The 13,980-nt window shown below is 31.8% G+C and overlaps 1 protein-coding gene across 1 annotated transcript in view; it reads right to left on the bottom strand.

Annotated features, from left to right (window-relative positions):
* Positions 1 to 771: 771 nt before the first annotated feature.
* The window catches only part of LOC129218451 (cholinesterase-like), a 56,941-nt gene continuing 43,732 nt past the window's right edge, over positions 772 to 13,980 (bottom strand). Inside the window, exons 9-12 of the mRNA XM_054852725.1 lie at positions 12,479 to 12,641; positions 8,183 to 8,512; positions 4,065 to 4,139; positions 772 to 961 (exon numbers count right to left, since the gene is read on the bottom strand). Of these exons, the coding sequence (XP_054708700.1) occupies positions 886 to 961; positions 4,065 to 4,139; positions 8,183 to 8,512; positions 12,479 to 12,641 (644 nt within the window). The 3' untranslated portion in view covers positions 772 to 885. The remainder of the gene's footprint in view (positions 962 to 4,064; positions 4,140 to 8,182; positions 8,513 to 12,478; positions 12,642 to 13,980) is intronic.

Genomic DNA, 13,980 nt, shown 5'->3' on the forward strand with positions numbered 1-13,980 from the left:
TCTACTATTTTCATTTTAATTAAGATAAATTATGATTTTAATGCTACTTTATAGGCATATTTACGTTCATTTTTAATCATAATTATGTCTTGGAAAGTAAGTTGAATAATCAAGTTGGTTCTTTACAGAAATCTGCAGATGCGACTCTGACTGCAAAATACGAGGATTACAATTTTTATTTTTTAAATTTTTTTCCAAAAAAAAAATTCTTTCGGACACGGGGCTACAGGAGTGAGTCCTATACTCTGGTTTTATGCTGAAAAATAAGTGAAAAAATTGTAAAACAAATCCCCAGAAAAGAAAGATCGGTTTTCATGATTTTTTTAATAATTAAGGGGGCATACCCCCATGAGTTTCCCAACTTGCTCCAAATGTCTATGCTTTTGAACTTTGCACCTTTTTAGCCCCTTAGAAGAGTGTTAATGACTAATATAACGCTCCCTTAACCTCCAAATAAAAATAATGGCTATGAAGCTGTCAAAAGCTGAAAAAAATTGGGATGCTCCATTTCTAAAAGGTACGACATGTAGAGGGAAAAAGGTGGTCATATTTGGATTCAGGGAGTCATTTCACATAGGAGTCAGTAAGAACTATGTCAGAAGCATTCTGAAGGGATTTTTTGCCGTCCAGTGTTATTAAGGTAACTTATTCTTTTAAGTTGGCTTTTCATTAAAAAATTTGAATGCTTAGTAAGAGAACAAGGAAAAATAATAGCTGCAAAAAAGCTTTGTAAAGCTTTTTTAATAATGTCAGAAAATGCATCATGATATACACGTAAATGTATTATTAACAATGTGTGCATAAAATCGTGTAAATGTCTATAAATGGTACAAAGTTAAAAAATTGCATTCATTATCACAGTGCAGACCTGACAAACAAATATTCCTAAACTTGTGTGTGCTTCTGCTCAGTAGATAAACGATCTGCATAATATCTATTCCCGGCTTCAATTCTCTTCATACTAGAAATTTAAAAAATATATAAATATATTAGTTTATCTGAAATAAATTGAGGAATGAAATTGGTGAAAATATTCAAGTATTTTTAACCGACTTCAAAAAAGGAGGTTATGAATTTGTCTGTGGCTTTTTATGTATGTTCTCTGATTACTCCAAGACTACTGGACCAATTTGAAAAACTCCTTTTTTGTTTGAATGAGTAAACTTACCAGATGGTCCCATGGTAACTTAGTCTAGATCTGATAAGTGGTTCCGGTGAAATCCAAGAAACTTTGAATTTCACATGTTGTGGCTACATAGTCCAGCTTACGTCAGAGAGTGGAATACCTCACAAGCCAAGTGGTTTTACCGTGACCGGTGTATTTTCAAAGCTAAGGTTTTGCCTTCGTCTTGAACGCTACGTAATTCTCGCAGCATATGGATGATTAATTTTCGACCACCGCCTATTAATTTTTAATCATAGGTGTTACTAATGTATTTATTACTGCGTAGCAAAGCAGTTAATTAAATATACTTTACTACTTTAATAGTTGAATCAATTACCTTAATTTTTTTTACTAATAAATAACTTTATTTTATCACTAAAATGTAGTCACTAAAACTACTAAAAAGTCACTTTAGTAGTCACTAAAACTACTAAAAAGAAAAAAATAAATTACTTTTAAATGTAAAAAATGCCATCAAAAAACACCTAGGAACTAAAAAGCAAAAGATAATTTATTACACTTACATACCATTTCCTACCCAAACTTAAAAATGAAATTTATTTTACAATTTGAGTACAAAAATCAACTAAACACTCAATTACAAATAAACACTGATTTTAATCACTGTACCGTAAACTATTTTGATACTTAACTAATTACATACCCTTTCTTAATTTTTATTCACCTTTTGAAGTCGGTGCCTCCTATAAACTACTACCTAACGTAACTGACTAAGTTTGGTTTTAAAAACTAAATTCGTGTTTAGTTCAATTAGTGTTTAACTTAGGATTCCACGGGTAGTCAGTTTGATTAGGTAGCTCATAGGAGGCACCGACTTCAAAAAGTGAATAAAAATTAAGAAATGGTAGGGCAGGTTGGTCCAAAGTGGGTAGGCCTTTGTATGCTCCCGCATGGTGTGTCAGTGCCGATGCATACATATGTCGTATTTATCCGAACACCCCCGAGTTTTATTCAGTCCCAGTAAAGCGGCAGTGAAGCGGCATGGCGCAACCAGGCTTAAAATATTTAAAAAATGAAGTTTTGTAAGTTGTGATTAGTAGAAGACGAGCTTATTTTTTTGACTGTCAATAACATTACATTATTCTGACACCATACACCTACAAACTATGATGGTCATTTCGTTTTTTTTTTAATTATTACTTTAAGGTTATAATTATTGAAATTAAAAACCTGCTTTTGGGCAAAGCGGGGCGGGCAAAGCGGGTATAGGTAGTGTAGGATTTAACCAAGTATTTATTTATAATTTCTTGAGACATGTGCTAACTTAGATTTTCTATTTCAATTGGATAAGTAAATGTACCAAATCACAATTAGTTAAGCTTACTCGCTTTGGGCCCCCTTTCACTTTTTATTTTGAAGTTCAAGAACCCTGCCAGGATATAAAAAGAAATGGTTGCGATAAAAATCAGGGATGAGAGTGGTCAGAGAGCAAAAAGGAGAAAATCAAAAAGAATTTCGTGAAAGAGATGATATCCAAAACTGCATCAAAATAGAACCTGAGAGCCATGATGTTCAAAAATTCAACAAAAAATTGCTAATTTATCAGTTTTGAAGGTAATACATATTTATTTAAGTATAAGTAATAATTTTGTATAATTTGCTGCATTGTACCATTTCTTGCAAGAGTGTTTATTCCTAAATAAATCTAAATTATGAAAAAGAGGCAACAACTTCTCATCCCTGAGTCCTTGAACAAAGGGTTAGGAGAGTCAGAGGTCAATCTTGGCTGCATCACACAATAGTGTGAACTTTTCGTATTTTTTAGAAAAAAATACATTTTTTAAAATAAAAACATTTCAGTTTATAGTGTTAAATGAGTGAGAACATAAATTTTAAAATAAGGTCTGTTTGTAAAGTAAAAATTTACAACAGAGAAAAAAATCTTTCTTTTTGTGGTAGAACATACTTTTCATAATAAGAATTGAAAATAAATAAATATATATGTGTTTAAATGATTGGTTATCTTTTTCCTTGCATTGGAACCCAAAATTTGCTTTTAAAACTTCCTAATACGATTTTGGAATCAAAAGAACAACTTGCAGCTGCCTCATTTAATAATGAAATCTCAAAACTTTTAACAGGCTGTAAAGCCTAAACCATTTCAGATTCACCATAAATATTTTTAACTTTCTTAAATATACAAAAAAGGTAATCATTCCAAGTCTCAACGAAATTCAAGACTATGGGCTAAGCCACATTTTTTTATTAACTTTCTGCATTTTTCTAAAATAAATTAAAGTAATAAAAATATTATTGAAATGATGAATAAAATAAGCAGATATCAGGTAGCATATAGTAAAAAACCACCCAAAATTAAAAATAATTGAAATACTTGCAGGATGCAAAAAGATTGAAATCTCAAATGAGGCATGCAACTTTCAGCGCAGCACGTGTTTGACGTCATCGGCATTGTTGCAAAACATATGTTTTAGGCAGACATCGCGGAGGATGAAGATTCAAGAGGGAAAAATATAAAAAATACGAAGTCGGGGACCAAAAATTTAGATTTTTGAGAAAAATAAGGCCTGAAAGAGGCAAAAAAAAGTCGGAAAAATCTCATCCCTGAAAAATCCAAAAACTACAATTTTTGAGCATTCTTTGAAAACCTACCCACTTTGGGCCACCCTCCCCTATATAATTAGTTAGGTACTATTACAATAGTTTACCATACAGTAATTAAAATAAGTGTTTATTTTATAATTGGGTGTTTATTTAGTTGATTTTTGTACTGGAATTGTAAAATTAATTTCATTTTTAGGTTTGGGTAGGAAATGGTATGTAAGTGTAACCAGTTTTTTTTTTTTTTTTCCTAGGTGTTTTTTGAAGGTGTTTTTTTTTTTTTAATTTATTTAAAAGTAATTTTCTTGATTTAACTTACTTCAGAAGAGTATCGATAGAAGAAGGTGTAACAGAAATTGCATCCGGTATATCTTCTGAACTCACAACATGTTTACTGTAAGAGAATTTTGAAACAGAATATGATTTTTAAAAGCTGAAATTAGCTGAATTTTTTTTTTTAAAGCTGAAACATTTAATATGTATTTTTTCCATCAATCAAACTACAATGAATTGGAAATGTTGCTAAAAATTAACAAAAAAATTGTACAAAACGATCTCTTGCAAGTTTTCTATTTATTTACTGTATTACCCCGCATTATCCGGCATGCCGGAAAAAAGCGAGGTTGACCAGCATGTTGGGAAATTCAAATTTTCCGGCATACCGGATAATTTAAGCTTTATTTTGCAACAAAACAAAAGTAAATTTCCCCATTCAGTTACAATCAGAAAGCAAACGGCTGTAAGGAAAAAAATAAATAGATCCCCAACAAGGGCAGATTCAGGGGAGGGTCAAAGGGTCAGCTGACCCCCGTGACAAGAATTTTATTATAATTACAGTAGAAGACCATTATAACGCCGACCTATATAACACAATTCTCTATAAACCGCACAACTTTTCAGAAGTAAACAATAGGTTTTGGAAGTTTAAAAAATCCCTCTGTTTTGCTTTGCAAAAATAAAAATTGTTAGGCAAATTAAATTTTGAAAGTTTTTCATGTTTCCATCTTAATTCAAAGCTTTTAAATTTAAAATTTGTACTCATAGTAAACAGAAAATACAGATGGTTCTTGAAAATGCAGCTGTTATGCGAACCATGAAGCTAGCAGAAGTGCAAGGTAATGCACTTTCTTTGGATTGTGAAATATATTTATTTGTGAATAACTAATTGTAATAGTGGTGCTTTAATACTCATTGCAGATAAAACTCATTCTGAAGAGCTAATATATAGATATATTCTAAATATTAGTTTCAAAATTTGTGAAATGATCTATATAACGCAAAAACCTGTATAATGCAAAAGCTCTGGTCCCAAGGTGTGCGTTATAATGGTCTTCTACTGTATTACCAATCTTCAAATTTTTAAATTCGAAAAAATAGTACATGGAATCAATGTTAACCTGTTTTTTGCTTCGTTCTGTAAGGTATTTCTTCTCAGCACGTCACAGTTCAAAGGATTGACTGGGTTTGTTTTAATAGGCAACTGCTATTTTCAGTTTTTTTATTTACTTTAAAAAACACAATCATCTCTAATGAGCTTAACCATTGAAAAATTGTAGAGAGGGAGTATTTGAATGGGTTTTCATCTCATCGGGGGGATGGGGGCACCCCTGCTTAAGAGAAGCTTTTTTATGTAGGGGATATAACGCCCGCCATTGAAACTTGACCCCCTTATAAATATTTCTGGATCCGCCCCTGATCCCCAAAGTAACCTTCTTTCAAAAAAAAATGTGTATTGTATATAATATGTGCTTGTTATTTATGGTAGGTCATTGTTAATGGATTTAATTATATGCAAACAAAGTAATCAATTCAGAAACAATCATCGTTACTGCAATTTGCTCATAATTTTCTTAAATAAATTATTTTAGGTTCCTTTTAGAGAGGTAAGTTTATTGAAAAGCTATGGTAAATTCTTTAGCACTGGTTTAGGGGGGGGGGGGGGTAACTTACTCCTTACATGTTTGCTTACTTAGTTTTAACTTAATTTTTATAAAATTATTCGTTATTAACCCTTTCAAGGGCAGCGTCCCCGCCTTGAGAACGCATATTTGACAATTTTTTTCCAAATATATATAGCTCTCTGCAAAAAAAACTATCGATTTGTTAAAGAACCCTTATAGTTGCTTTTTCACTCAATAGATGTCAGCACCATTGAAGTCTTTTTTCCTTCTCTGAGAGAGGTTTGAAATGTGCGAATTTTTAGGGTCAGAGGATTTTTTTTTTTTTCAGTAGTAAGACCCAGAGTTAAAAAATATTAGTCACAAATTTTATTTTTATAGGCTCCTAAGACTTCATAAATGTCTTTACCAAATTTTAATAGTGCAAAAACATTGAGAAATATACATTTATTTTATACGTCCTCACTGTGAAGACATTGCCCCGGTTCAGTATGTCATTTCTCATCAGTCAATAGATGGCAGCACTAGTTCCCTTAGATTTCTCTTTAGCTTTATAATTATAAATATTGCATATAGATACATGCATATTATTCTGCTTTTAACTTTATCTTCACTGATTGCGTGCAATTTTATTTATATATGCGATCTATTACAACCGTATTATATTCAAGTATCTGTTTATAATATTTATACATTTATACTACTTAAAATGGAACCAAATTATAAGAATACAATTGTTTTCGAAAATGCTAAATTATTTTTGCGTTTGTATTTATGTATATATCATTTCCATCGTATTGCATTAGAATATGTGTTTATCATAAGATTAAAAGTCAATAAATCAGTAAAAATGTAAATATCATAGTTGAATTAGTGCCTGTAAGAGCGCTTTTCCTATGCACAGCGTTTTGTGCTTTCTCTGTTCCAGACGGGCAGCGTCCTCGTCTTGAGAACGTATGGTTCCAATATTTAAAAAAAAATTCTAATTTTTTTTTCCAATGAAAATTAGTTCAATGATGCTAAAACATTATGAAAAGTGAGTTTTTTTGTAGATTTTAATTTTTTTTCAAGTACTGCCCCTCAAAGGGTTAAGCAATATTTTTCTTGTTAAACAACAAATGCCATTGTTTGTAAATATTTTTACAAAATTAAACTGTTTGTTAATACTTATAAGATATGTATAGAACTTATATTCATTTTTAAGTTGAACATATATTTTTTAAAGAATTTTTTTTTCATAACTTTGATTTTTCCGGCATGCCGGAAAGGACCAGGCAAGTGTTATTGAAAATCTGGTGACCCCCGAATTTTGTGGCATGCCGGATAATGCGGGGTAATATGGTAAGTTTGACTCACAAGTAACCCTACCCAAGTGTGAATCACTGATTGGAATAAAACTTTACATATTGATAGAAAGAACACTTAAAAATATTGAATCCATGTTTCTTTTTATCGGCAACAAGCTCCATTAACAGGGTGAAATTTACCCCAAAATATTTGATCATTGGGAATCAGAGGGTAAAGTATATTTCTTTACTTCAAAGTTTAATTAAAAAAATTAAAATAATGATTGAAAATTTGAAAAAAATAAACAAACTGAAATTGACCTGTTTCAGGATTTTTCTGAAAGTTTTATTTATAGCTGTAAACCATTCCTCTCAATCTTAACCTGTCACCTGGTCTTAACCTATGAGCCATTTCATGTCCAAAAAATCAGTTTCTTGACCTCACCATTTCAGATTTCAATAAAATTTGGCACGAAGGACACATGTAACAAGATAAGAATCCTGCCAATTTTAGATTCCTATTTTGAAAATTGCTCGTAAGATAAACCAGTAAAAAAACTCAAAATGGGGAAAAAATAAAATAAATAAAAGTGTGTTCTTACAAATGACCGTAGCTTATCTCTTAATTATAGTAGAATGAAGGATCAAAAAATATTGTAAAGCTAAAAAATAGAGCTTTCTATTGTTATATAACATGACATTCTTACAATCGATTCAAGTTTTAGGGTGAATGTGAGCCTATAAAATTTTTTTTTGCTTTGAGTTTTTTTCAAAATTTAATAATTTTCTTGTACTGCAGACAGAAGATAATCAACAATTTATCTCTTGTACAGTAAAGTAGAGTACTTAACTGGCTTTTAAGAACTGATTGAAACAGTAGTTAACTTTCCTCACAAAACAAATAAGAATATAATATTGATTAAAAAAAAAGCAAGGAACTTTTCTATTTAATCTATAAACATAATTAGGGGGGGGGGGGGTTTCTATTATACTGCAATATTACACATTATTTTATTGTATAGCAAATAAAGAAATGCTTCAATTACCAATTAACTCCCTAAGGCGCTCTCTAAGTGGTGGGGTGATGCGGAGAAAAGTAACTATTGATAGAGCAGACCCATAGCAGACTAACAATTAAGTTATACTATATCTTCATTCCCGGTATAAAATTGTATACTACATACTAAATGCAAATGCAAAATATGAAAAACTAAAATAATATTAAAGTACAGGAAATAGAATGTCTTACTTACCTTTTAACTTTGCAGTAAAGACAACAAAATATAAATGTTAAAATTCCAAACAATGTAACACCTCCCAGAACTCCCCACAATGATGCCGCATAGACATTCTTCTGGTCTTCCCATGGTTCATAAACTGGACGACAGTATGTAGTAGAAAATTTATTTCTACCTTTTTTCATTAAGGTAGGTAAAAATGAATTCCAAAATTGACTTTCTTTCTGACGATAACTTGACATCATAACGGATGTAAAATTTGTAGTGTTTATAGACAAATACTGCATTTTATTCAAGTCAGATGGTTCCCAAAATATATTAAATAATGCAGCTGGGGTAGGATTTCTGTAAAACAAAAAATAAAGCAATGAATACATGAAGCAAAATTTAAACACAAATACAAAAATGATGAGCAACAGGTTCTGGGAAAATACTAATTTATAAGACAAAGGTGTAGATTAATAGCCCTTTTAAGAGTGCAAAGAAACCTTGATAACTCAACACTCCAAGGGTACATGAGAATATGCCGAGTTAAGCATGTGTCAACTTACCAAGGTCTTGTGATTTCAATTCTTAAAACACTTATTTATTTATTAGTAGATACCATTCTAGTTACAAAAATGAATTCCATTATAATGACTTTATTTCATTCATTTTTTGAAAGTTTGAGTACCAAAATAAATATTGGTTCAAATACCTCATGAGGAATAATTGATCATTTTTGAAAATAGATAACAGTCCCTTATGTGTCAGAGATTTAAGAAACAAATTTTTAAAGAGAAAATCCCTGCTCACATGTGCTTGAAATTCTCTGCCAATCTCTTCTTAGTCTTACACTGTAAAAACAATTCAGAAACGTTCCTGGAAAAGAATGGGCAGCTGATGTGCCCAATTTCTGCCAGTAACATGTCTTGCAAAAACCAGGAACTTTTTAAACTAAAATTCAGTAACCTTCCTGAAGTTATCCTGGAAGGCTCCAGAAAACTTCAGAAATGTCCCTAGAGAAGCCGGTCATGTCTCTGGAAAATTAGAGGAAACTTAGGAAGGTATAATATAATAGCTTGGTACCTTCCTGGTTTATCAAGAAAGTTCTAAAAGTGGAATTGCAACCCTGGCCAAGGCTAAGACAGAATTGCAAGTATGTATCAAGAATTTTACTCACCTGCAATTCTTTAGCCAAGTTTAAGTGGTATTAAGTGGTAACTAGTATAATTTTTCTTATGAGTTGTATTTTTATGGCATATTAGGCTTTTACTTAGGGACTATGTTTTGGGCAAACCTACAATGGCAGCGTTGTAATGCTGTGCAGGGCCCCCCAAAGAGGGGGGCGAGCGGTGCAATCGCCCCGGGTGCCACGAAATGAGGGGGCGGCGCAAGGGCAAGGCGCCCCTCATTTCGTGTATCATATAGATGCACAGTCATAGACACACAAAATAGAGAATCATTGCAATGATTCTCTATTTTTTTTCCTAGGGCACGAAAATATTCATCTCTCTCAGTCTCCAAAACATTCGTTTCCTTTGTATCACTGAAGCAGATACGATATCTGGGAAAAAAAAAACTGTTTAGAATCAAACAAAAGGTACTTCTAATTAGTCTAGTTCCTACCAAATTTCTTGGATTTCTGCCCCTGCGTGCAGTGACGTAACCAGAAACAAGTTTTAGGAAGGCACATTGAAAGAACAAAAAAAAAAAAACTTTTAGCTTTAAAACGTAATTCTAGACTTTCTTTGCAGATGCAATGGGAAAAAAAAAGATAAAGTGATTTCAATGAAAATTTCTAGAAATTGAAGCCCCAAAAACACGATTATAGGACATGTTTATTGACGTTAAGGTAACAGAGGAAGCTCAGATACTCTTTCCAATCGATTTTTTCTAAAAAAATTTCCTTCACCCCCCTGCAAGTTTTCGAAATAGAAGCTCAAAAACGCAACTATAGACGAATTTAAAGATTTTATGGAAAGGAGAACCTGGAGCATTTCCCTGGATTTTTTTTTTTTTCAAAATTATGGTCAAAAAAAACTTAAAGCAATGTCTTATATTCAGGGGCTATTCCACTTAAATTTTTTGGAAGTGTCGTTTACGAAACCTTTGCTTGTGATAGTAAAGAAAGGCGGTTTGAGGAACATTCCCCGAATATTTTCTTAAACTCAAGTCTTGAAACGCAATTGACAGGCCATATTTTATGATATTTATCCATTAATTTTTCGAAATTAAAGCTCCAAATACGCAATTCTGAGCGATTTTTGATGTTGTTGAGTAATTCGGGGCTTTCCCCTAAAACTTAAATATTTTATGCAAAAGAATTACTGTTTGTTATCAACGTAGATATTAAAACTGGTATTAAGTTAGTACCAAACCAAAAAACTCCCTAAGTAAAAAAAAAAAAACTCTTGAAAAGAATTATTGGTTGAGTCCAGATCGAAATTTAATTTTATAATTTACTTCGATAAATACATTTTCTATGTATAATCAGCAAATTGTTTATTCGTGTTCTTAGTTTGATTAATGTAAGTAACTAATTCAGTTTTAATTGTTTGTTTTTTTATCTTGTGGGATAACATTTTACTAAATAAATATTTGGATTTTCAACCTTCCATTTTTCAAAAGGTTTTTGGGGTGTTAATGTTTCACAAGTAACAGATTTATTGCTTGTGTTTAAATTTCTATTATGCATTACCCTCTGATTGTTGTGTTCATTAATATGTAAAAAATGCAAGTATGACACGTTCACGCGTATGATGCACTGATGTTATAGCTAACTTGATTTTTCTGTATATATAGGAGGTTTGGGGTGGGGGCGCCAGGAAACTTTCGCCCCGGGCACCGTCAGCTCTTCGGACGGCCCTGATGTTGTGTAATGGATGAGTCTTGAAAATTTTGGAGCAAATGTTTTATTTGAAGTATAATATTCCAGCTGTAAAAATGTGACTCAATGTTTGCATTTTACTTAATATAGTTTTGCAACAATATGAATTTTGTCATGTACACAAAATTAGCTAATGTGTAGTGCGTTTACTTCCAAGAGTTACGGGGGGGGGGGGGGCTAATGCGTCCTGCATGTATTTAAGCAAGTACTTTTTATCCCTCATAAATGTGCTTTCTTTTTGAATAAAAATATTGCTACTTGTCCTTCAATCTCAATTATATTTAACTTTTTAGCTGGATAGCACTGTGGACCTGTGGCATGGACTCGCGGAACCCCCGGGGTCTGCAAACCACAGTTTGGGAAACTCTGATCCAGACATTGATTTTACAGATATTTTTTTTTTTTTAGCAGTGGGTGATGTCCCCATTTGTTGACACCTCCCAACTAGGGCAGGAAACTATCTTGTGTATTCATCCACAAACGAATCTTAATCTTTCACAATAATACAATTGAACACCTCAGTGAAAATAAAGGAAAATGGCCAGCAGCTTTTCAAATTAAAAAAATTTAAACTTTAGAATGATTCCCATTTTTGGGTTCAAAAAGTGGGGAGATTTGAACAAGAAAATGAGGCATCAGAAAAAGCAATTTTCGTAAGGCTGCCCTCCATGAACAAAATACTAACTTGGCTGCAATTTTTGAAGTTTTAAAGAGAATGATTTTTTTTAGAATTTTTTTAATTGCTGTCCTTCTTTGTGACCACCACATCGGAAAGGGTTTAAAAAAGGGCAGGTGCATCAGATGAGAGAACAAAAATTTGAAGTATTAATTCAGCTGCCGAACTTGATCAATATTGCCCTCGTATTGCTTAAACTTTTTTTTTAATTGACTGTTTAAATGTGATATATTTGCTTTTGTATACAGTCCTGTATACAGTCAAATTTTTTTACATTACACTTCAAAGGACCAGAAACTTCCTTCTAATAGGAATTCTGTTACAGTAGAATTCAAGGAAGGTAATGGCAATTAAAACGGAACTGAGCACTTATTTGTTAAAACTGATATTTTGCTGCAGATTTTACCATATTACATATAAATAATTACAGTATACAAAAAAAAAAAAGAAACAAAAATAGGCAAAATTTAAATGCACAACACTTGGGACATGCACTCACATGCAAGAAATAGTGAGTTGGCCAAATATTGAACATTGGTTGAGGAACTTGAAAAAAATGGAAAATACATACTATGTTTCTTAACAGAAAAAAATAATATTTTATTTAAATTTCCAGGGTACTAAATTTGGTACCTAATCTAATGTACAAATATAGCTTAAAGGAGTTAGCTTAGCTTTGAGTTCAGTTAAAATCTGGAAGAGTACAAATATTCATAATTCTGTTCATAATGATTGTTTATATTCAAAACATAAATAAATTAAATACCCAAATTTTGCGAAATTTGCCCATGCAGTCATAAAAAATTGACTTATATTTCGATCAGCTTCAGTCCATTTTGCATCTTGCAAATTTAGGCCACTAGGATAAAGCTTAGGATCCATAAATGGTGCACCAGTAATTAAATAATATTCTAGATCATGAGGAACAACTGAAAGAAGAAAATAACATTTAATTAAACTCAGAAAAAATAGTATGCACACATAACCATAAAACAAGCATCTTCAAGATGCAAAAAAAAAAAAAAAAAAAAATCACATTAAATTGTTCTTAGACAAAGAAATAGACTGATAGTCAGAATATGGCAAGGCAATGTAGGAATTTCTACATTGTGATGCATTGCCAGCCTCACATTGCGATGTAACTCAGGTAGGTTTTTTTACATTTTTTAAAGCTTTTCTAAAATTTGCTTGCTTTAATTTTACAAAATACTCACAAGATTTTAAAATATTATATGTAATGGGAAATACTTATTAATAGATTCTAGCACCAGCAAGAAAAAATAAAAAAAAAAAAGCTTTAAAAGTGCAAGATAGCAATAAATATTGCAGACATGTGTTTTGGGATTACAATAAGACTATCGTTTCAATGCAAAAAGATGTGAGTTTATGGAAGCTAAGTCATGCATTTTCAATCCACAAGCTCACATCTTGCATTTAAAAAGGGATTCTTGATAACATCAAAATACATATATGCAATTTTTGTTGCTATGCTTTGAACTATGTTTTTTCTTTCTTTTTGTGAGTGATTACATGCTAAGATTTGTTTATCAATACATTTTAGGGTAAGGGGATGTGTGAAGTCTTTGCACACTTATGATACTTTCACCAGTATTTGCTGGAAAAGCTTCTCATAAATCTTCACACTATTGTTGCTCAGTCAGAGTAGCTTGACACACTAGTGTCTGTACATTGGTGCTTGGATTTGTAGTCGGTGCAGTGTTGATGCATTGGTTTAGAGAAATATACTAAACTGGTTTAATGATGACGGATGTACACTGGTTTTTTACGATACATTGATGCATCGCTCAGCACGAGGTCAGAATTATGACAACAACTGAAAATTACAAAGAAAAAAATATTTTGGAAGTAAACTCTGCGAAAAGATTGCATAAAATGTTTTTTTATGCAATAAGTCACTGTGGAATGCAAAACATTAAAGAATGAAAAAAAAAAAACAATATTTTGCCACAATTAATGAAAGTATCATTGTAAAAACTGTCCAAAATTATATGATGAAAAATTATATTAATGGATGTTTTGGCTAGAAACACACTAAAAATTAATAATCTCTTCAGGGGTGATAGTAACTCAACATCAAAAACCCTGAAAGTGAAAATGAAAAGCAACGAAACCCTGAGAGGTTACTAACACTATGTGTTTCATTTCCAGGGGTATCTTCAATGAGGGGAGGGGTCATATTAACACAGATTGAACCATAGAAATTTTTGAAGGAGTGCTTTATGGTGTTTTTCTCCCTTTATTTTTTCT

This window comes from Uloborus diversus, chromosome 3 (genome assembly GCF_026930045.1).
Source record: "Uloborus diversus isolate 005 chromosome 3, Udiv.v.3.1, whole genome shotgun sequence".
Lineage (NCBI taxonomy): Eukaryota > Metazoa > Arthropoda > Arachnida > Araneae > Uloboridae > Uloborus > Uloborus diversus.